This window comes from Micropterus dolomieu, linkage group LG11 (genome assembly GCF_021292245.1).
Source record: "Micropterus dolomieu isolate WLL.071019.BEF.003 ecotype Adirondacks linkage group LG11, ASM2129224v1, whole genome shotgun sequence".
In the NCBI taxonomy this organism is placed as follows: Eukaryota; Metazoa; Chordata; class Actinopteri; order Centrarchiformes; family Centrarchidae; genus Micropterus; species Micropterus dolomieu.
Window position 1 is genome coordinate 19,238,481 of NC_060160.1, and position 23,929 is coordinate 19,262,409.

General features: G+C 41.4%; 3 protein-coding genes across 9 annotated transcripts in view; 1 reads left to right on the top strand and 2 right to left on the bottom strand.

The window, feature by feature from the left end:
• plcb2 (phospholipase C, beta 2) overlaps positions 1-5,678 on the bottom strand; it is a 29,782-nt gene extending 24,104 nt beyond the window's left edge. The window contains exon 1 of the mRNA XM_046061828.1: positions 5,651-5,678. The gene's annotated coding sequence lies outside the window, so the exon portion shown is untranslated. The remainder of the gene's footprint in view (positions 1-5,650) is intronic.
• On the top strand, positions 1,476-3,336 carry LOC123978551. Its single transcript, XM_046061825.1, has one exon. It carries the CDS (start codon positions 1,921-1,923, stop codon positions 2,584-2,586), a length of 666 nt encoding a protein of 221 aa, XP_045917781.1. The 5' UTR covers positions 1,476-1,920; the 3' UTR covers positions 2,587-3,336.
• A 1,969-nt stretch (positions 5,679-7,647) lies between the features above and the next one.
• The window catches only part of LOC123978549 (coiled-coil domain-containing protein 9B), a 31,320-nt gene continuing 15,038 nt past the window's right edge, over positions 7,648-23,929 (bottom strand). For all 7 annotated transcript variants that reach the window (XM_046061823.1, XM_046061819.1, XM_046061818.1 and 4 more), the window contains 13 exons: positions 22,060-22,167; positions 21,819-21,923; positions 21,570-21,725; positions 19,289-19,438; positions 16,895-16,957; positions 14,913-15,088; positions 13,412-13,461; positions 13,269-13,319; positions 12,773-12,869; positions 11,630-11,663; positions 10,923-11,532; positions 10,757-10,839; positions 7,648-10,376 (listed from right to left, as the gene is read on the bottom strand). In XM_046061823.1, the coding sequence (XP_045917779.1) occupies positions 10,350-10,376; positions 10,757-10,839; positions 10,923-11,532; positions 11,630-11,663; positions 12,773-12,869; positions 13,269-13,319; positions 13,412-13,461; positions 14,913-15,088; positions 16,895-16,957; positions 19,289-19,438; positions 21,570-21,725; positions 21,819-21,923; positions 22,060-22,152 (1,695 nt within the window). In that variant the 5' untranslated portion in view covers positions 22,153-22,167 and the 3' untranslated portion in view covers positions 7,648-10,349. The remainder of the gene's footprint in view (positions 10,377-10,756; positions 10,840-10,922; positions 11,533-11,629; positions 11,664-12,772; positions 12,870-13,268; positions 13,320-13,411; positions 13,462-14,912; positions 15,089-16,894; positions 16,958-19,288; positions 19,439-21,569; positions 21,726-21,818; positions 21,924-22,059; positions 22,168-23,929) is intronic.

Below are 23,929 nucleotides of genomic sequence, written 5' to 3' on the forward strand. Positions count from 1 at the left end.
ACATTTACATTTACTCATTTGGCAGATGCTTTTATCCAAAGCGACTTACATTTGAGGAACAACATACGATCATTAACAGAGCATAAAATACAGCACGAGATCTACAACTGACAATACATATTAATAAAAGCAACAATAAATACCAGTAAGTGCTAATGGCACATATCGCATCAATGGGGTAAATACTTAGGGAAAGAAGTTAGAGTTAACAAAAAGTGCAATCAATATAATTGTAGGGGATAGAAGAAGAAGAGCACAGGAAGTGCATGTTAGATGTTAGGAGTTAGAGGTGTTATATTGATTGTTTCCTTGTTTAGTGTACATAAATCACTGCTTGCAGCTCCACATACAGTACATTTTACATAAATAGCAAATCATCTGCGATTCATTTCCACACCAGCTCATCATTTTATCAAATTATGCCACAACCACCAGTCCAGGGTCATAATGTAGTGTCATTACTCGAGGCAGGACACTGACTGCTGTTTCAACAAAAGAGTCGTGGTCATTTGGATATCATTCAAATAAACCTTAAGACCGTGCAATTTCTAATGCAAACGTTCAGCCAGCCGGGTACCAGAGGAGTGACGTTTGGTAAACCACCACTGACTCATTTAAGATGCAGGTATCACAGGTAGAAAACCCCACGTTTCAGCAGATCATCTTCCTTTTGGACCCTGTACATAAGCATGTATCTTTGTGGACCCTGTAGACTCATAACCCTCCCCCATGCATGAAAGTAACAAAATCAACTGAAATTTTTTTTATTTTTATCATGTTTATCATTAAATACAATCATCCTGATGTGAGACAAACTATTTTAAGGGTACAATTATAGCCTAAACACAAAACTTAGTTTTCTGCTCCTCCGAAAATACACATTATTGTTTGTTTTGCTTTTATTGATAGCTGTGTGAGTTATCAGATACATGGAGTTTAAACACTTCTTAATCCGGCACATGACTGGTGAAACGCTGTTGCCCCTACCTTCACCTGTTTCACCTTCCAGAGGACATGCGCAATGACAAATTCCGAGCGCTGTCCGTTGTGCTGAAATGACGAGCTGTAAGTGGACCAGCCCACAGATCAAAACTGATCCAAAATGAACCACATATCTCATACAATGTCGTTGGTTGTGCTTACAGGTTTATCCGTGGACTCGTTAAGCACTACATAATTCACAAATCCCGGTCAAATTTAATTAATTACCACTTTATTGGCTGATCACACATAGGCTATCTGACATGCATCCTTATCGCCTGGGTGCGCACAGTATAAGGTAAACACTTTGCAGCGTCACTTGGACAAGTGTTCATCCTGACTACAACATCCTGCTCTCCATGTGCGGCACACGCGTCCTGATGTTGAGGTGATGAGTGGGTTGGGGTTTTTTTTTGTTGTGTGGTTTCTTCTCGGTCTGCTGCACAGCTGCTGCTTCTTTAAGAGCCACCGCCCGCCCCCTCTCCTGTATTTTTAGCTGAGCCAGCCACTTCATTTGCTGGATAAGACAGACAGTTGTGTACCGTATGATCTCACTTAATCGTTTTAATAAATCAAATATTATACTGCGGATTTGCTTTGGGCCTACAGCTAGTTGTTCCAGTGGAAATGTCGTGTCGGGTGGACATTTGTCCCGCCGCTGTCGGGTGCTGAAACGCGCAATCAGCCTGTGGATTCTTGATGTCCATTATGAAACGCGATGCTGCACGGGCTGCCGAATATTAGGCGCAGCGCTGCTGAGATCAAATGAAATACCAGAAATCAGTTTAGCTGCAAATACTCCTGTTGTGCGGACGGTTCAAGGTGGTCCAGCCTCTTTCTCCACAGCTCCCCTCTTCCTGTCTTCTCTTGGATTGTGGATAACAAGAAGGCTTCAAGACGGAGGGGGTGGTGGAGCATCGAGGAAAAAATAGGGGCAATATGAGAGAGCGGGACTTCATGCCCAATATGGAGAGGGGCAAACCTGCTACTTACACGGGGGACAAAAAGGCGAAGATGGCTGCTAAGACTAACAAGAAGTGGGTGAGACTAGCCACTGTTTTTGCATATGTATTGTCCGTGTCCTTAGCAGCCATTATCCTGGCAATTTACTACAGCCTGATCTGGAAACCAACCAGTTCATCCTCTTCTGCGGGGAAGCCGGGAGTGCCCGAGGAGGTCACCCCCACCGCAAACATCTCAACTAATATTTCCACAGGCAACAATGGCTCAGAGTGGAACTCTACACAGACAGGGCTGCTTTCTCTCAACCAGAACAGGCAGGACACAACCCCTCACAGTCGGGCGTTTCAGTGGGATGGTAGAGCCAAGAGGGTGGCCGGAGCAGAAATTGCGCACTCGCAGCAGGAGGAAGAACTCTACGCACCTTCCCACGGTCACACAAGCGCGGAGAGATCGGGCACTTTGGGTATAAAGACACAGGCGTCTCAACCCGGAGTGAGCCACAACATCCCGTCAAGCACCAGGGAGTCTGGCGCAGCGCTTAATGAGGACGAGGAAGAGAGGGACCCCGACCAGGCGGCTGCAGAGGCTGCCACTGTTCCTCCATCCTCCGCGACGAGCCGAGCTGGCCTGAGGGGAGAATGATCGGGCCTTTTCCCCACCACCACACACACCCCCACCACCACCCCCACACACATAAACTGACCCAACAAGGAGTGTTTTACAGACTCAATGCCGCAGGTCGGATAACACACAGGTCTTCTTCTTTAAACACATTTTGCAGAGCCTCTCATGGAAGCTGAACTGCACATATAAACTGACATCTCGCTCTGAACCTCCATGAAAAGAGGAGACCTCGCTTCTTCAATGAACACTGTTTCCCCTTCAACACCAACTATGCTTTTTTTTTTTGTTTTAGGCCATCTGTATGCCTTAAATCAATGTGTGTCTACTTTACCTCGGACAGCTTCTGAGGCCACTAACCTGCCTGTACACGCGGACGACACTGGCTTAGATATTTTGTTAAATGAATAGGAAACAGGCTCCAAAGATGCTTGTGGATTTGCAGGGCATAACTATGTCTCTAAACACAACTGATACATCGGCTGATCTAAATCAATACTGCATTGTTGCATTTTAACATATAGGCTGTATTTTCTTGTCATGGATCAAACCTGGATTCCGAGTAGAAGAACTTGCATTATTGAGTTATGCTCAGGTATGTGCATATAACCATGTAAATGTATTGTGTATTTGGTTATGTACATATAGAGCAGGCATAAATCTTTTTGGCCTAGATGAACTTTTAGTGTAATTAGATCATTTTTATTAAAGGTACAGTATATTAAGGTATAACTATATCACAAGGTACAAATAAACATCCTTAGAAAATGATTCATTTCTATGGTTTTATAATAGATATATGTAAAACATGAATTAATCACTGACATTATCCTGTATGTTAATGATATGTTATTTATTCAGAGCCAGAATGGATAATATTCAAATAAATGTTGGGGGTTTTTTCCTAACATCTCATATTTTGTTGAATGGATTTAAATAGCTATGGTTCCTTTCAGGCTATCAGAAGTACAATGTGCAAAACCCACATTTTCTGATTGGAACAAAGAGGTAGGCTCAACAGAAAAATAATAATAATAATAATAATAATAATAATAATAATAAACATGTTACAAGTACAAAGAGCACTCCCCTGATGGACATTTAATCCAATTTTGGTGGGGGCCCTAATTATCCGAGTGAACTGTCCAGTGTGTGACCAGAGGGGACTGTCTGCTGCTCATGGAAAGAGACGCATTCATGTCCCAGTCTGCCACAGCTCAGTCACAGCAGCTCTCACTGAAACCACTTCACACAGTCACATTTGGTGAACTATGAAGTGGAAATAAGACCAACCACCCCGTGCGCTCTCTCAGCAGCATGTGAGGGAGGTGTATCGATTTGAGAGCTCTGTTGTTGCGCCGTACAAAACAGAGAAGAACACATTACACAATAGCGCTTGGTGCTATTTTGATCTAACTCTCTGAAAAGGACTCTTCGCCAGAAAGGTTTGGATTCTGTGCTGGCGGTGACAAGCGTCATTCACCATCACACTGAAAATGAAAACACTTGATTTCCGCTGAGCAGCCAGTACCTCGGTGAAGTTGCACTGTGATGTAAACAGTGATGAGATGCGCTGTTTGTTAATATGACAGATTTTCAGAACTGAAGCCAAGGTATGTGTCTGGTGAGCTATAAACAGGAAGTCCATTTTTCAGGGAAGACAGCACAAGACACAAACATCGCCTATCATCACAACATAAACCACGTGTACTGGAAAAACGGAATAGAGTGTGCATCGCACAATGACAGGCCTGTCAATGCTGCACTGACCTCTATTCTGTAAATAGGACAGCCTTGACAGATGTGTTTCCAGTGCCTCTTATGGCTTCTTGTTTCTGACATTTGAAGTTCATCAGTACTGACAGTTATTTCTGGAAAGCTACATCTAAGTCAGGACACAGCATCTTTTAATAATACAGTAGTTTTTAAATGGTAGCATTTGAGGCTGTAAAGCTCAGTTTAATACTGGATTTATCAAGAAAAAAGCTAAACAATTGCATCATCCACCAGACAGATCCACAGTGAGAAAATGTAAAACAAACTATAAAGCAAGATTTGCAAAAATAAGATTTATATTGCTAATAATGTAAATTACAAAACAGAAGAGCATGCACAAAATTAACCCAACCAGACAAAGGCCATAAAAAAAAAATTTCCCTCAAAAAAGTTCTATTGCCTAGTTAACTCTACATGCACTCCTTCACCCTCACTGAAAAAGCTTCACTCGTCCTTTTGATAGTATATGTGGGCTGGAGGCTTCAAGTTTCCACATCACACTTGTGTAAATTTCATATTGGACCATGATTGGCCTACAAATGTGTAAAGTGATGCCCGCAAAAATCATATACATATGCACTTCTAGGTACGGGTGTTGCAAATTAGCAACTGCTGAAAACACTATGGTACACACATTGGATTGCTGTTTTCATCTATGTTAGATGTAGTGGTCCCTAATAAAATAAACCATAAATAAATAAAATACTGTTCTTATACTCAGATTTAACAACAACAAACAAAACACATTTTTGAGTGGAGGTGAACTATTCTTATCAGATTTGACATATTTGAGGGTGACACACTACAACCAAGAGACCTTTCCAACAAAGCTGGCAGGATTAACAGCCTTTCAGAATACTATTGTTTGAGTATGACACCATCACAAAGCTCTGAAATATTAACATGATGTCTCGCAGCACAGGAGAACAATATGAAGGCAGAGAACAATAGCTTTTTCAATTAATAAAAGGCCCTTAATGTGGATGATAATAAAACAAAAGTAAAGCTATGTGTATAGGAAGGCAATGTGTTGTCATGTTTCAGGCAGTTTAATAACGTTGCCTCAAGACTTTTTGAAAAATATATGACATTCATTTTCCCATATCATTGCAGGTTTGCAACACTGAAACATTGTGTGACACACAAGTACTGGCCCATTTAAAAGTGGCAACTGCAAAATCAGGTCACTAGCTGGATGCAATTATAATTGTTACCCTATAACATTCACCAGTGAAATAGTAATATAAATGTTTATGCAGCAAAAGACTAAAATAACTAGGCTGTAATTAAGATATTAAATGACGCTAACAAAAAAGATGGATCTCAAAGGAGGGGGTTTATGTGGAGGATCAGGGCAGCTGCTGGTTGTTACATCCTGACACCATGACAGGGCCGAGGAGATGACGCACACACCCACTCAGTGGGGACTGCCAACCTGCTTATGTGAGGTTCTGTCAGGGTCGCAGCGCCGGGGCAGACTTCGCTTCCACTTAACCTACATCCATCACCTGTAATGAAACACCTCGTGAGCCTGCTGCTGTTACCTTAATGTGGTTAATGCATATGCTCATAGATGGCATCATAAAAACAAGAAGAACATCGTTTTAGCTATTCAGATTTTAACTTGTAATGGTTCAACATTTTGGAAAATACAGTATACGCTGATGAGAACACTGACTACACTATATAGCTGTCTAATAAATATAAGGTAACACGCCCATTAGCTTAGCTTAGCACAAAGACTGGCGATGGGGAAATAGCCAGCCTGGCTCTGTATGAAGGTAACTTCAGTAAGTCTGCCCACTATCACCTCTAATGCTCACTAAGAAGACACAATATATATCTCCTTGGTTTAATGACTATTTTTTGTCGGACACAGTGACTTCCTGTATTTCCAGAGTCACTGTGAGGTTGCTAGCACTTCATTATGTCTCATTTCTTAAAAAAACATTCTAAGCACTTGTACTTCAGCACTGAACATGTGTTTTGTTATTTGTTTAAATGAGATACACTTCCAATTTTGAATGCTATAATCAAGCTCTTGCTCCTACGAGGTTTTAATGCACTTATTGTCACTTTGGACAGAAGTATCTGTCAAAAGAATGTAATCTAAATGTAGTGATAAGTAAGATTTGCTGGTTTGGACAGAGCCAAGCTAGCGGTTCAAAGGTATTATGCTCAGCTAAGCTAACTAGTTGCAGGCTGTTGCTTCAAATCTACCAGACATGTTTGTGAATGGTATCAATATTGCATCTAACTAAACTACACTTATGTGGGAGTGTTTTTAAAAAATAAAATGTCCAAACTATTGCTTTATACTAATTCTCAAATTATTCTGCAGTCAAAAGTTCACTTTAACCCCAGGCATCATCATAGCTGGATTTAGTGGCAGTATATTGGAGCATATCTGAGAGAAAGCTTCTGTTAGTTTCTCCAAGTCGCAAATTTCAAACGCAGCACCAAAACCAAAAATCCTATTGTAGCACACAAAAACAAGATTGTGTGTGATCTACTGTGACGGGTCTCACCTTGCTTTAAAGCTGCTTCGACCAAACAAGCTCTTTTTTTGTTGTTGCATTTTTCTCAGAAAGGCAAGCTTCTGAAGCTTGTCTCTGCTGCAGAGTGCAGCTGACATAATCCTACATTGCACTTCAATCCTCTAACACAGCCTACAGGACTTATTTCCATAATATCAACACCCCCACTCTATTGTACTATTGCGTCAGACCCTTCAAACTATTAGCTAGCTTAGCACCAAAGTGAACCAGGAGTGTTATGGACTGTGTTTTATAAAATACTTTATTTCAGGAATCAAACACCTTCGGGCTTGTGTTAAACAGAATAACTTATGAAAACAAAGCATTACAGTTTATTTTCAAGGACAGTGAGGCTGCTGTACTCCCACAGCAGGTCACAAGCCCAAAAGCTTCAGTGGCAGAAGGCTGCTTTGGAAATAGCCTTGGGAAGAGATAATTAAAATGGTAGCACCTATGGGAGGTCCCACATGTAGGGCCGAAAGGGAGCCGTTTCCAACGTAACAGCCCTGCAGAGGGCTCATCTGAAATTAATCAAATCCATGAAGCCAGACTCAGTGGACCGAGGTCAAACTATAGAGGCTGTTGTTGCAACATGCTCTGTCACATCTGCCCTTTCTGCTCTCACAGACTCAGACATAAAAAACTAAGACATAAAAAACTCTCCAGAGATAGGATTCGTACGCATTTGTTATGTTATCATGGATGCATCAGTTAGTGAGAAGCGGGCTAAGAGAGGGGGACAGTGCAACAAAACGACGCCAGTCATGACTTGAGTTTGAAATACAGAAAAGAAATCTTTATTGACGTTCGGTATGATTCCTTCCAAAGTGCACTACAGTGAATGAAGCTATGTTGCACACAGATTTAAATAAGCATGAGCACTTCGAACAGTAAAAACCTGGGATCACACCTTGACACACACACACACACACACACACACACACACACACACACACACACACACTCATACACAGGCACTCACAATAAATCCTTCCTTATGAGTTTATGTGAAAACATGGAGGACAGCAGTGGACACCCAAGAGGAGCAAGACAATCACCACCTCTAAATTTTACAATTAAGATGGGAATACAGATGTCTGATTACTAAATGAACAACTGCCAAACAAGGACAAATGTGCAAAAGCTCTATGTTTACAGGTCCTAAATTTCATTTCACTAAATTGAATCTCACAGGGAATTTGTAATATTTCAGAGGTAATCTGTATGACCTGCTTTTTCAAACAACTGTTTCCTTTTCAATCCACCCCAATTTCACATATAACACAGAGTAAAGACCCTATTCAAAAACAGCACATTTTCTCTGTTAATGGTTGGACTGGCCTCAAACCTTGTTATTGCTTCTTGGTTTTCCCAGTGTGCTTCTACGAGATTCCTGATGATTTGTATTTTATGTAACCAGGGGCCCTGCAGCACAAAGCATGACCTCTATGTTCTCTACTTAAGGTTACATAACTGTTTACTATACTGTAGCACTGACAAAAGCCAAAACTTCTTTGAGGACAGGGTTCTTGTAAGGCTTGTTATTATAGTTGTCACGTCATACCAAAAAGAAAGTAATGCAAAAAAAAACAAATCCATACATGTCACAGAGGAAAAAACAGCTACTATAATGCACATAGACATTGTTTTTGAAACAGGTTTAGATTTGCAAAATAATTCTAGTTAACATTCTGTCGTCCAAATGGAGGAGTCAATAAATAAAATTAATACTGATGCTGCACTGTTAGTACAGTACATTTAATACTACTGTATGTTACGATACAATCCATTACATAAAAGTACACCTTCAGTATTTGAAGAAGCCAATATGCAAGGCACAACAGCTGGCTGAAAATATTAGTTGTCTTTCATGATTAGAAAAGAGAACAAATGACAAAAAAAAACTATGAATTACAGCTGAATCCCAGTGTTACTGTGGACTAAAAACTGTCCCCTCACGGACATGGATTATTTATTTTCACCATCTGCCGGTCGCACTGGGGCTAAAAGCCCCAACAGAGAAAAAAGTTGGAGACTGAACTGGGACTCCTTATCTCTGGTGGAAAAAAACAGCATGAGGAAACTATTAATAATGTTCTAGTTCCCAATTTAAGTTTCTGATTCACAAAACTTCATAAACCTTTCATGTCTCTGATGTCATTGTTTAAATTTGAAAGATTACAGACATACCTTACAATTCCATATTAAATCCTTAAAGTTTAGTAAGGGTCTGAGGAAGACCAGATGGTGGGGTTTCACCTGTGAAACAGTGCCAACACAATAACAATGTGTTAAATGGCACATTTGAGATTTTTTTTTAGTTTTAGTAAGAATATGATTCTTTTTAAACAATTACATATTTACAGATGCCAGTAATATGGATTTTGCTCTTAGCTGGCTGTCAGTTTAACATTAACAGGGGAACTCAACCGATATAGCTCTGTACTTTCAGAAAGTTCAGGGACTTTGGAGGGACAGATTAAAAAAATAATAGTCTAAATCTATGTAGCAGATGCGGAGATATCCTGCCTCATTATCCTGTCCTTAGTATGGATCAAGCTCCAAAACACTGGATACTACATTTCCCATAATGCAACTTGATATAATTTCTTTGTTAGATCATCTCTGCGTGACAAACAATATACCCCCAGTTTGTAACATAGGCTTTCTGTTATAAGTTTGTGATTTCCAAATTGAGTTAACCTTGATGACATCACTATGACATCACGGGGTTTACTATGTCAGACTCAAGTGCCCCTTTACATGTTCTTAATAAAAACAATTATGTCAGTAGTAATATTTCATAAACTTAACAATGTGTTGGTCAGTGGCCAATAAGGCAATACATCTCAAATGTGCCCTTTAATCAGGTATTGATTTCTGATTCATGAAAGGCCATTGGCTGATGCTGGAAGCAGTAAATAAATAATATCTACTCACACAGTGTAGAAATACAGACTCTACTGTAGGTCTGTCACTACTGAATCATCATATAATACAGACTTTATTTCATTCATTGAAAATACCTCTAAGGCAGAACCAGGCACTAGATCATTTTACTGTTGCTGAAGTTAACTTTCAAGGGCTACCTAAGTGTAACTGATTAGCTAGCCTCCTGATATGTACCTTTTCATACAAATGTAAACATTCAACGATATTGCACTCAAGCAGCATACTAACATACTGGACAATGTGTCAGTGCACAAACCTTTATACTCATAAAGTGCTTGGATGTAAAAATGATTTGAGGAAGGAAAATCATTCACCATTCCTACGTCGAATTTTAAATATTTCAAAATTTCCACAGTTGGGACATGCCACAGCAAAATGAAACCATGATTTTGTGTGTAAACCATAAACGGGGTATCTCAAAGGAGCTACCTGAAGCAAAATGATGCATCCACATACAAAGACGCAAGGCTTTGTGCTGCTGTCATTTGGTTCGGTATTTTTACATCCCGGAAATGTCAATCAAACAATCTTCCCATGCTCTCTTGCCTGGGAAAAAAAAGAAAAACATACACAAAAGTATTAGTTACAACGGATTTCTTTTCCATAATTCACATAGACAGTTTATTTATCTCAGGCCCACCTTTTCTCTTTTGTAAAAATTATTTAAGCAAGCAGTTATATATTACTAAGCTATCTCAGTGGTGGATGCTATGAAGAGGCATTCTCTCATGAGACTACTTGTCTTGCACTCAAAAAGGCCTCAGAGGTGATGAATACACTTAAACCGAAATTGCAGAGCAGATATACCGCCTCTCTGTCTCTCTTCACTCATTTAACTCATCATCTATTTGCACTTCCCTCCATCAGGCCATTTTCACATCTATTGATTCTCCCATCCTTCTTCCTGTTCTGTCTCTCACACTGACCTTGTCACTGCTGGTGGAGAGTGCTGGGTTCGTTTCTCCTGATTCCAGGCTCAGGACAGACAGACCGGAGTCTATTAGTTCCTCTTTGAAAGAAACATTAGCTTAGTTATACATCATCCAGATGTACTGTCAGGAAAAGTCAAGGGCCATTGAAGCTACTGCATACCTGTGTTTGTGTTGCTGATGTTGCACTTGGCAAGCTCTACAAGCTGGACAGAGCTCTCCTGTAGAGAGGCACAGGCTTTTTCAGGCGAGGGGGAGCTGGGAGCGGTGGGGGGGATGCTGTCTTTTTTAGTACATTCAGTTTCAGATGCCTGCTGCTGGGCAACAGGAGGAGCAGAGGGACCACCTCCCTGATCCTGAGGAAAACCATCATCCTGGTTGGCACTTTCAAGAGGCTGCTGTGACCCCTGCACTTCGTGTGGGGGGGGTTTAGGTGAGGAAGCTTTTAAGGTACTCAGACTTCTTGCTTCTGTGGAGGCAGAGTCCTGAGAGCCTGTGGTTTGCCTTGTACCCTGGACGAGTTCCTCTGAGAAGCGCACTTTCTTCTCCGAACCCCGAGGGGACGAGGCCTCTGCCTTGCCCTGAGTGGGGGCGTGCTCTCTCAGGGGAGTAGCTGACTCAGGAGCCGTGGATCCACTCACTTCCTCAGACGTACTCAGTGAATTGGGGCTGGGCGACAGCTCAATTTTGGACTCCTGATCCTTCTGATCTTCTACCTCAGCATCTGTGAGGGCGTCGAGTTCCTCCAAGAATTCCTCTAATGTGTCAGAAGTCTGGAGGGTGAGATGAGAACAAACCAGGTGTTATTGCTTCTTTAGTAACATTTATCAAACGATTCCCATTCACACCCACACAGGTTTGATCTCTCACCTGTAGGTTCTCTCCTTCTTCAGTTGCCTGCCATCTAAAAACAATGTAGAAATAGTGGGATGTAATTCTCTCAGTCCATTACAATATGCAATTTACAGTAAACTCTCATATCTGTACAGTAAATGTGAAGCTACAGCCAGCAGCTAGTTAGCTTAGCATAAGGACAGGTAACAGGGGGAAACAGCTAGCCTGGCTCTATCCTGTGGTAACAACATAATCCACCTATCAGCACCTCTAAAGCTCACTATTTAACATGGGATATCTTGTTTGTTTAATCCGTAAAACATAAAACAGCAAGGAATAAAGTGTCTGTGCCTGCCACATAACCAACTACAAAAAACATATTTTGTGATTTTTCACTTGGGTTTCTATACGGATTAAATAAACAAGATATAATAAGTTAACTAGTGAGCTTTACAGGTGCTGGCAGGTAGATTTTGTTACCTTTGAACTGAGTCAGGCTAACTGTTGCCAGTCTTCATGCTAAGCTAAGCTAAGCTAACGGTTTCCGGGTTGTAGCTTCTTATATATCGTGCAGTTATGAGAGTGGTATCAATCAATCAAAAAGTAGGGGTGAGAAAGGTGACAAGATGAATGAAGAATCTTATCAGGCGGACACACCTGAAAACTGTTTTGCACTCCCCCCTGACCCTTAGCCACTTCAATCACAAACATAGAGAGAAAATCATGCAGCACATTTCACTTTCCAGCTGAAAGGCTATAATCTGGGTCTGTGGTCTCGTGGCTTTTTGCAATTTATGAGCAATGCTTGAGCAACAAACAACACACCCTGTAAGCCTCCTCACCACCCAGCACAGCAGCTTGTTTCACAATTGGGGAAAGCTGGAGGAGAAAAAATGAATGTAGTGAGACATGAATGAGGCCCTCTGGGTTATTTGGTCAGCTGTCACAACTTCTAAATCAAGTCTCATGACATCCAGAGGAGTTTGTACAATAGGGCACAGTGCAGGAAAACAACATGCCTTCCCACATTCGTTTTACATTTTTTTATTAGTCATAGTGTGTTTTCTAGTAGCCCTTAATTGAGACCGTGGTGGGAGACATCTGGGTGGTTGAATCAACTTTAACATCAGACTGCTATGTGCATGGCACTAATGCAGATGATGTTTAGCCGTTACTGACCTCCTGGCTCTCCCAGTCAGACGATCTATGCCTTTTGCTTTACTGCTCATCACTTGCACGTTTTTATTTCCCTTGTCTTTGCCTCTCTTCTCATGACCTAGGACAGAAGGATACTGAAAGTTTATGTCACAATTAAATGACATTTTACATAAAAAGCCACTTCTCTTTGTTTTTGTCCTTGTTGAGTGGGCTAAAATTTCTTAAGAAAAAAACAATGATTTTCTGCCACCACTCTACCACTCCCAACATTAACATTGTCTCTTTCTAGTTGATATCCCACCAGTTTAACCAGTTTACTGAACCTCACATGAATTATGTCCTACACTAATATTCTGTTTCAACATGAAAAATGCAAAAGCAGCAAGACACTATCAAAATGCTGTTTCTCTTAAATAATTAACATAAATTCATAAAGGTTTTCTAGGCTTTTATGTACGATTTATGGTGATTTTAAGACACTAAACTGATAAATAAATAACATTAAAGTGTGGGATACCTCTTGGGTCAGACCCAGCTCTGGATTGTCCTCTTCTAGCATTTCGTCCACCTTGAATAAAAAAAAAAACAGTCCAAGATGACAATGAAACACATCATGTTATCATCATATTTGGATGTGAAACGTCACTGTGAATGTCTCACCTCTGCTGGAAGACCCCCAATCTCTGTCAGGGAGGGATTTGTCTGAAAACCTAAAAGCGGAGGGGTTGAGTTTAGACAGAAACACAAACCAAAATGTAGGCAGTGGTCATGACTCAAAATAATTCAGCACTTTCTGTTCAGGTAACATAACACATCTCCACCCCCATCAACAGTCTCTTCTGACATTCGAGCATCATCATTGTACATTTATGGCCCTATAATTTGAGAATTTGCAGAATCAGTGAGAGGTTTTGCTTCCACAATCTAAATTGTTGAATCAAAAACACACTTCCTCTTCTATTCTTACTCGAGGGCCTTGTTAAAGTCTCGCCAAAAAAGGCAAGGCATTCCATCCCTTATCCCAGGCTAAAAATAGCCGCTCCTCCCTTGTCTCTTTACATTTGGATGCTTCCTTAAACAGCACATTAAGTTACTTTGCAACTCGGTCACGCTTTGTACTTTAACCTGGTTTGTTTGAAATCTAACAAACACTTCAAATGAATGGGACGTGTTTGTTCTTTTTTCCTCCGTTCACTTTGGGTTCCTATTTTGTGTTTTCAAAAAGCAATGGGATTGCAAGCTCATAAATTGTGTTCAACATCCTGCCCATAGGCGCATTTTAAAGTTAGCAGAAGCTGTGATCAAACTGAGAAATGTGAGAATACACAAAAAGTTAATTTAACAACATCCCTTGCCATCCTGAGATTTAGTCTTGTGATCATGTGGTAGGAGAAAGAAACAAACTATCCTTCAAGGTTAGTTTGTTTGTTATGTACATCTGTACTAAAAGTGAATGGAGCTTTTCACTCACTCCAGAAGTCAAAAAAGCGAGAGAGGAGAGGAGAAGGAGAGAAGCTAAATTTTGTTGATCAAAATAGCTGTTAGCTAGGCAGGGGATTAGCTAAAGAAGCTAGTAACTTAGCAGCCAAAATTAAAACAATTGGGAATTATGCTTATTCATGATCTTGCAGAGAGTTTGATGAGAAGATTGATACCACGCTCATGTCTGTTAAATATGAACCTACAGCCAGAAGACAGTTATTTTAGCTTAGCACAAAGACTGGAACCGGGGTGAAACAGCTAGCCTGGCACTGTCCAAAGGGTAAAAAAAAAAAAGTTTCTAAGCTGGTGGCAGAGAAATAATGTGAGATCCAGTATGTAAACCTCCCCCTAATCATTTTTACATTTCTGTTTGGGTACAGATTAAACAAACAAGATATAACATGTCAATTAGTGAGCTTTAGAGGTGCTGGTAGGCATATTTTTTACCTTTGGACAGAGCCATGCTAGCAGTTTCTAGTCTTTATCCTGCTTCAACATACAGACAAAATCATTTTCATCCCCTACTGCTCAGTGGCCAAAGGCCAGATAAGTGTGAATGTGAAACTGTGCCTGACTGGAAATTATGTTCAGTCAACATTTCCTGGATAAAGAAAGTTTTGAGGAACAGCTATTAGAAAGACATCAGCAGATGAAGTTCCTGGCGAGTGTTATGTCTTACATGTTCTCAGTTTTGTCCATGTCCCACGCCCGTCTCCACTGGCCCTTGGCGTTTTTGTGGCGTGCCACTCTCTCCCTGTCGATCTGCTCGCGCTCCTTCTTCCACCGCAGATACTCCCCCTGCTCCTCTTTTGATGTGGGGATTGTGAGGTCTGTGCTGGCCTGCGGGCTGTCAGGCTCCATAGCAGACACAAAACAGTTCAGTGTCTTTTAATGCATAAAAATAAGCAGCATGGTACTGCCCACTTATCAGTAATGAAGCAATGGCATTGAAAAGAAATGAAAATCCTGCACCACTGTGTCACATTATAATACATCTGAAGCATCACTTTGCACACTAATCAGAGCAGCGATGGGAACAAGCTCAACAATCGCCTCACATTAAGCATGGGTGGTCATAAACAAGAACAGCTTCTCATCTCTAAACAAATAATTAAACAGCAACAGGGCAATATACAGATCAGCAGCGTTCAAAAGAGAGGGAACAAAGAAGGATAGTTCTGGTACTTTTATGCACTCTACTGTAAATGTCAATCGCGTCCTCACTGTAAATTACTAATGATGGCCTCTGGGTGTCAATTAACTCTAGTCAGCTCCCATTTTATTACAAACAGCTTCTTGTTTGTCTACTCAATCAAATTATTTGAGACAATATTCCAGGAAAAGTGCAATGTACAATAAATGCAATTACGGACGTCCCCTTCCTGCATTCCCCTCTTAACCTGCTTATGGATTACTGTGATGAGAGCAGAAAGTATTGCTTGCTAATCGTAAGGGGAGATCTAATGCAGGCTTTTTAACACATCAAAGGGGACAGAGGCTATGTGCTCTGGTTACAAAGCCCTGGAGGGAAATCACAAAAATCTCTGAGAGAACGTGCTCGTCTGTGCTTGTTTTTTTTAAAACAGCAGGAAGGAGAAAAATGAAATTGATTGTGTGTGAGCGTAAAAGGGATAAAAATCGACATTCTGCTCTACATATGATGTCAGACGGAGAGACAAACACCACAGTGCCAGTAAGAAACCATGATGTGGACCAATCACAGCCAAGTAAACATGTTACCTTCCTGTGTACAGTTATTAGAGAACATGGCATCTGTGCTCATCCCTCTTTTTTCCATCTCCTCTTCCCTCCCTCTCCTCTGGCCCCCGGAGGATGTCAGGGGCCACGAGGGAGGGCTCTTATTGCATGGTAAAACAGGCCGTGTTCTGCGGCTGCCCCAGCCGCCCCAGCCACCCCTCTAATTAGCACTTTCCAATCTCTTGCCTCACGGAGAGGTTGTCAGGGGCCAAGGCAGGTGGGGTGGGCATTACGCAGTGAGTCTTGCCAGTGTTGAGAGAGAGCAGGACTCAGACTGTGCATGCACGTTTAGATAGATTAAAGATTGGTAAATGGTGATGGTAAATGATCATGCTCTTAATCTAGACTGTTGAACTGCTCCGTCTCATCCCCCACAGCTAACAAAGCCAAGGGGTTTGACCTTACACAACACAAAATAAACGTACTCAGTGTGGTATTGAGCACTCGGGTCAGACTGCGAAGGAGGCAAGGTACGGAGAGGCATGAGCAGCATCACTTGTCATGTGGCGTATTCGGCGGGCCTTTGAAGCCCGTCTTCCCTGCTAGCCTGTTAATCATGCGCCTGATCTGAGAGACAGCTCTGAGCTACTCCAGCCACGATAACACGTGAGCCAGCGGAAGGCAGATGGGGACAAGCACTAGAAAAGGAGAAAGTGCATGACAACGTGTTGTGCCTGTCTGCATGTGTGTGCATTTCGCATTTCGCTGTGTTTTTGTGTGCCTATTTTTGTGTATTTCACATTTGTTTTAATTTCAGTGAATCATGTGATCATTGTGAGATGGAGATACAACCCTTTGGCTTATGAGGGTACATAGAGATATTGGCAATATGCACATTAATATATTATGTGTGTTTATGTACGTGAGTGAGTGTCAGCCTTGGTAACAGAGGTATTGTGGTACCTGGCAGGGCTCTGAAAGCCTGTGATGCTCCTCAGTGTGCCTCTGCCCTTGTTTATCCTCATCCTGTCACAGAGAGACAAGGGAAAGAAGGAAGATGAGAACAACAATAAGGGTGGCACAACAGCATCTTGCCAGCCAATTAAGCATGGTTGTAAAGAATCACATTAATGGTGCCATAAAAAGCAAATCAAGCAAAAGCGCAGACACATCCATTAAGCTTGAGAGGCCTACACTGCCCTCAAGTGGACTAATGGTGCTACAGTGTGCATTGGCAATGGTGGTTCAGTTTTAAATGTCCGCTTTGCAATGAGGTCATCATAGCAGAGTGCAATTATCAGGTGGTTGAACTTCAGTGGTTTGGAAAATGAAACTCATCTTATTGCAAGCAAAGAATTGTGTGAATTTTGGTTTTAGAGTATTTCTGACTAAAAAGATGCTCTCCGGTGAGCACAGCGGGTGAGTCATGTTTCCATTAACAGCCTCACTTGCATGAACAGCCGAGAGGGGAGAGAACATAGCTGAACCGAGGGGTCTAGTGCACCTACAGACAATGACGCCCACATACACACTCACGCACACGCTACTACCCACACTCAAATGCAGTCTGGCTTTTGCACAAACACAAAAGACCCCTGACTATCTTGTGTCTTTTCTTCTTTCTCCTCTCACTCCTTCTTCCTCTCCCTCCCTGACCCTTTCCTGGCAACTCGCCAGGCCCATCGCTTTGGCTGCATAATGAGCCTTTTCAGAATGAGAAGGCAGTCGAATGTTAATTAGATCAAATTGGCCCTTTCAGGATGGTGGGAATGGGGAAACAATCATGCCAGAGGAGAGCAGACCACTTAAGGTTCCAGGGAGGAGAAATGGAGGCTAGAAACAGATGGTGGGCTGCCGGAGTGTCTCCCCTTCTCTACCGCTGTTTTTTCCTCACTCTCTCCCTCTACATTTCCTTTCTCCTGTCTCTTTCTGTCATGAGTGTAAACCGACAGTCTAGTCAAGGGGTACTTCTAGTCATTACAATCTGCCTGGGACACTGCCAAATAACCACACCCCTCTCACAGAGTCATTATTTATTTCCAGGGTGTCCAACACTCACACAAAAAATATTTCAGAGGCAGGGCAAAACCATAGCAATGTGCAGTTTATTGCGGCTCTTATCCATAGTGTTTTTCTAATGCTTGCCAGATAGATCCATGATAATTTCTCCTTCCATCAATGCCCTTTCGCAGCATTTCCCCCGCCGCTCTCAATAAACCAGGTTAAATGATACTGGTTATGTAAACAGCAGCCACATGGAAAACAGGTCTCTGGGATTCACGGATGGCTGGTGCACTGGAGCGCTGGAGCGCTGGCTACTGTTCAAGTGCTGATTCAGTCCACATGATAAATAAAGGGGGATAGACCAAGCGGGCAAGAAATAAAGGCAAGAGAACAGCGTGTTCAATCCATAGATTTAGTGCACATTAGCTCAGACGGGCCAGTGAGCAGTACTCAGTGTCTCAGCCAATCAGAGGCAGAAATATATACCGGTATACATATTTAGAAAGAGCCTCCACTGGTGTCGGTGTTTACAGTGGTGAGGATCAGTTGTCTGTGCTGTGCATCAGCTTATTGATTGAGCAGCTTGTGTATGTCTGTGAGTGCACGAATATGTGTGTGTGTGTGTGTGTGTGTGTGTGTGTGTGTGTGTGTGAGGTTTCAGACTGAGGCAGAGCAGCTGTTGTAGAGTTTTTGCATACCCGGAGGTCCTGAGGTCGGTAACAGTGTGGCATTTCAGCCGGAGGTACTATCATGTGCACATGCATCTCTGCCTATCTGCGTTAAACATGGGATCTGAGACCTACAGTATATAGTAAGGCTATTGATGTCTCATACTACTCATAACAAGGTCTTTTGTTGGGTCAAGAGACTTTAAAGCATTTATCCATCTTTTATGGCTCCAAGGGACTTGGGCCCACGCACCTAAAGGCATCTACACCCAGAGGTTGAGTGATTTTTCTTTAGCTAAAAATACAACAAAAGATCCTCAGAGGGAGGAAATAAAATAAATAACCATTAGACCTGTGTGGGATAACACTAAGAAAAGTAGAAACAGTCAACCAGGCCATTTCAAGATTTGGTTCTACCAAGCAAACAGCTCTATAAGCAGTCCCCCTCCGTCAATCCCAAACCAGTCAGTCACAGCCCCAGTCCACCTCCTGTCCACAAACCATTGTGCTCCATCACTGGAGGGGAGTGGCTGACCGACTTGTCTGACATCTATGTAAAACACGTCATTGCAGCACAAGAGAATGAACAAAAGAGGGGTGTGACAGAGAGTGGAAGCAGACCAGATGATGCATGCCGGGTTTTAAGCATATGATCACTGGAGTGGTCAGTGTGTCTGATTCAGACCTGTGCCACTGCGTCTCTCCTGGTCATGTGATGTGGCTGCTTCCCCCTCCCCGCTGACTCCCCATGCCTTGCCTGACAGTCTTCTGTAGAGTTCTTGACATCGGCAGGGCCCAGCCTCTTCTCTGGCCTCTCACTCACCAACCTCTTACCCTGGAGAGACAGTTACTCATATTAGAGTATCATAACTGTAGCAATGTGCCTTGTAATGTAAGAGTGCCAGTCCTCATCATGTCCAAATTGTGCACAAGACTGATGATTATTTTGAGGGTACAAATTACTTAGTTGTTATGCAAAATATTAACAGAAATTCACATTCACAAATCTAAACATTTATTCTGGCTGTCTCACCTGTATACAGACCATTCCTGGACAGAGGATTTTGATATCGCTAGCACAAACCTAAGCTTTCAAACAGCTGCTTTATGACTACATTTTCAGCCATGCTAGTGTCTATCGGTCAGCCCATCACACTCCAGTCAACCAGACAAAATCCTGGGTTCGCCTAACTACATAAACTTAATATGGAATAACCGGGAATATAAGTCCAAACTTACATCTTGTTGTAACACACCACACAAAATAAAACCCCTCCCTCTCCCTTCCCAAGCAAAAAAAAGTTGAATCTCATTCAACTGTCCTTCCCGGCTCCCTTACAGTCAGGCAAAGATAACAAAAACTGAATTACAATTACAATTTATAACCCTGGAACAAACCCATAAAAATGTAACATATTAGATGTATTGAGTATATGACAGTGGTGATATTGATGTGTTTAATCATGAATTTTAAAAGCTCCTTTATATAATAACTTGTCACACAGTACAAAAGTGTGAAAGAATTGCATTTAAGTAAGTCTTTGAGGCCTCAACTGTAAGGGAGTTTCTGAAGTTTGCACAGTTCTATTTTAGTATGTTAATTCTCCTCCTTTTTAATATGCTTTTTGAAGTCAAGACTTGGCTCAAGAATGGCACATGTGTTTTGTCAATTTACACAGATGTCAGGAAAATCTTAGAACAGTTTGTATTTATTGGTTATGTACATTGGTAACTTACACTCTTCCCTACGATTGAGACAGGAGTCATTTAACAACATTCCCTTTGATCATTTTGTGGCAACATAATTAGTGTTCCCATGGGTATATAGGAGTCATCTGCATACATCATGATTTCAACATTATTGCAAACAGATGGAAGATGTGTTTATACAGCAAAGCAGTGGTCCTAGAATCGAGCCTTGTGGCACTCCCATGGCGCAAGTTTTGAGGGGTGATAATTTATTTCTTTTTTATTTAGAGCTGCTCCCACCACTCTTCTTCTGTTTGCTTTAATAACTTCAAGCAAGTAGCAGCATGTGGGTCCAGTTGGATATTTTTTGATGAATCTAAATTGCATAGGGTGTAAAAGGGATTCAAGGTGTTAGTCTCATTGACTACTCTCACATGTTGGTTGAATAAGCCATATTTAGCCATATTTTGTTAACTACACAATGAGTACATAGATTCATTAGAAAATGGTAGCACTGACTAAGTAATGGTTCTCAGGTAGACAGATATAATATGTGTGTAGTATAGAAATCTTAAATCACAAAATAAGTAAAGCACTTGCTGAGATGCAGATACACATACAGCAATCTCAACTGTAAAAGATCTGCTGTTGCTGAACACTTTCTCAGAGTAACATCAAAGCCTCAACTATTATGCTTAAGTTTATACAGGTCTTGTTAATAGTTTATGTTATAATCATAATATTTTCAATTCCATATCCTCAAATTGTGTCCGCTGTCTGACCAATTCTAGCTGTACAGTGATGGAATGCTTTCAACTCAAGAATGCACACTTTTGTATATGCATCAGCTTGTGGAATAATGTCTACGCTGCATATCCATCATTCTTAAGTGCTCCTGTCTTCTTTAAAAACTATCATGCTTTCAACATTACACCTATTAGTTGAGTCCTTATTACATTGCTTCTAGCTAGGTGTATTTATTAATGTGAATACATGTAAATGCTCCATATTTGTATAGTGCCTTTCTAGTCTTTTTGACCACTCAAAACGCTTTTACACTACATCACATTCACCATTCACACACTGGTGGAATAGCCACAAGGGGCAATTCGGGGTTCAGTATCTTGCCCAAGGACACTTCGAAATGCAACCCGCTCTACCTCCAGAGCCACAGCAACAAGGAATTGCTTCTGTGTTATTCTTTCATTTATTACTGTAAAACTACAGAGGTTTTGGGGTCTCCTAAATCATTTTGATTGGCACTGCAGTGTATTTACCTTTTTGCCAGCCATGGTGACCATTAGCTGCTTCCTGTGGCCTCGGCCAGCACCCTGCAGAGGACTTTCTTGCCCTCGGTCAGGGCCGGGTTCCTGCTGTCCTTTCCCAGCTGGTGAACTACTGCTTAATGGCTTTGTCACCACCACGCGGTTATCCTGCTGACCAAAGACAAGAACATGTTATAAAATATTCTTACAGTTTGTATTATGACACTTCTTAAGTCTGTCATCTTATTAGGAAAAACTCACACTGGTAGACTTGCTGATTGTGATGGTAAGATCCTCAGCTTTGCCCTTGCGGCTTTGTAGCGCCATTCCTTCCTCTTCTGCCCTTTTCCTGTCCTCCTCCACCTCCTAAATGCAACTCAATGAAAACAAATTAATTAGGAAGTCAGAAAGAGCAGAGCAGACCTGCATTTTTAACCTGATGATGACCAATGAAATTTTGGACTCCACAGAAGCGTCTGTGCCTGCAAGCACTTGTCCATACCTTGTACCTCTTCATGAGCATTTCATTCTTCCTGCGGAGAGCCTCGATCTTTTTGTCCAGCTCCAGGTCCCTCTCATGATCCTTCTTGGGCATCGTTTCACTGGGAGTCTGGGAAGATACATATCAGTACCTTCACATTTCAAAATTTGGTCTACTTTAAACTTCTGGGTATTGCATGCAATTTTAGAATACCAACATGTTAACTGAGTCTAGGATACAGATCCAAGAACAATTTTTTTTACCTTACTTTGTCAGGTTTTTCTACAAAACCTTTTTTCATTTAATAAAAGAAGCCACGGTTTACAAACACAAACAGCTGTATGAGAACTTACATAAAATAGTGTAATACTGATTCAATTAATATTTATTACAAAGACCAGATATTGCATGCTTTTGTTTTTCAATCCTTGTTACAATGGACACATTTAGGTCTGTACCAAAATAAATTTGATGGACTATTATTTCCAAATGTACTAAAAGTTTAACCAAAGTTTGTCTGTGTATAGCTGTCTCTTGTTTGTGTTTTTGAATGTACATGGCCTAAAAGTACATATAAAATGAAATTTAAAAAAGGAGAAAAAAGGAATATGTCCCTGTTTGTTCACACCACTGCGTGTGCTGCAGTAACACACAACACTAACAAACGTCCCACAGATATTGCATTTATTAAGAAGCTCAGTTACACATTGAAAATGCATAGAGCATCCTAAACATCTCAACGCGGTCAGTGCCTCCTCACACGACAAGAGGCCCTATACCGATTGTGCTCTCATGAAACGGTAACTAGGTGAGTGTTAACACTTCCTTTCTAGAAAATCTCTCTTTAACTTGCTGTACCAACTGCAAACATGTGCAAGAGAGCTGCAGAGGTTAAGAAATGTCCACACATATTCACAACAGGTAAAATTAGGATAATATTGCATCAACCATCTCCAACATAGATATCTCATTTCCTTTAACCTGCTGGAACTTAATGTTCCCTCTCCTATCTGGTCTGTGTAGTCTTTCTTAGGTGATGTGTGAGTGGGGAAAATGTGGTTCCTTTAGTTGGCTGTAGAGCAAAATAAAAAAACTCCGTTCTCTGCAGCACAATGCTTAAGAGAGTATGCCAACTTCTTTAAAGAAGAAGATCAATAGAGGTTCAGGTTCGGTGCATGACATGTCAGAGATGCCAAGAGGAAGCTGCAATAAAACCACTGCACTATAGGAGTACACTTATTCACTTCCTTGGCAGGAGTTGAGAAGATTGATATGAAGCTCATGTCCGTACCATAGACTGTAAAAGAGGCGGACGTAGCTCATTACACTCAGTGACAAAGTGTTTTACTGAGGTAATGAAGCAACGGATGGTTGCCACTTGGTCTGAAGGTATACATGAAGTTACAGCTAGAAACAAGTTAGCTTAGGGTAGCATACAGTCGTAACTTCCTGAAGTCTTGTCCTCATTGTGATGTTGCCAGGCAGCAAAAATAGTCCGGCACATAACCACCTGTAAAACCACAGCTCCACACAACTTTACAACAATTAATTTTTGTATGGATTAAACAAAATGAGTGAATTTATGAGTTTAAAAGGTGCTACTAGATAGATTGTGTTACCTTTGGACAGAGCGAGGATTGCTGTCTCCCCGTTTCCAGTCCTTGTGCTAAGCTAAGCTGACTGCTGAATTTAGCTTTATATTTAACGTACAGACATTGGAGTGGCGTCGACCTTCTCATCTAACTCTCAGCAAGAAAAAGAATAAGCATATTTGCCAATATGTTGAACTATTCCTCTAAATTGGTACCACAGTGGATGAAATGCCAGCACGATGGATCACAAGGCAGCTCCTGCCTAATTAATGCAGCATAATGTTGCAAAGACAAATGCC

Excerpts from the sequence above, each read along its gene's own strand:
- LOC123978551 (XM_046061825.1), top strand. The coding sequence starts at position 1,921 with ATGAGAGAGCGGGACTTCATGCCCAATATGGAGAGGGGCAAACCTGCT.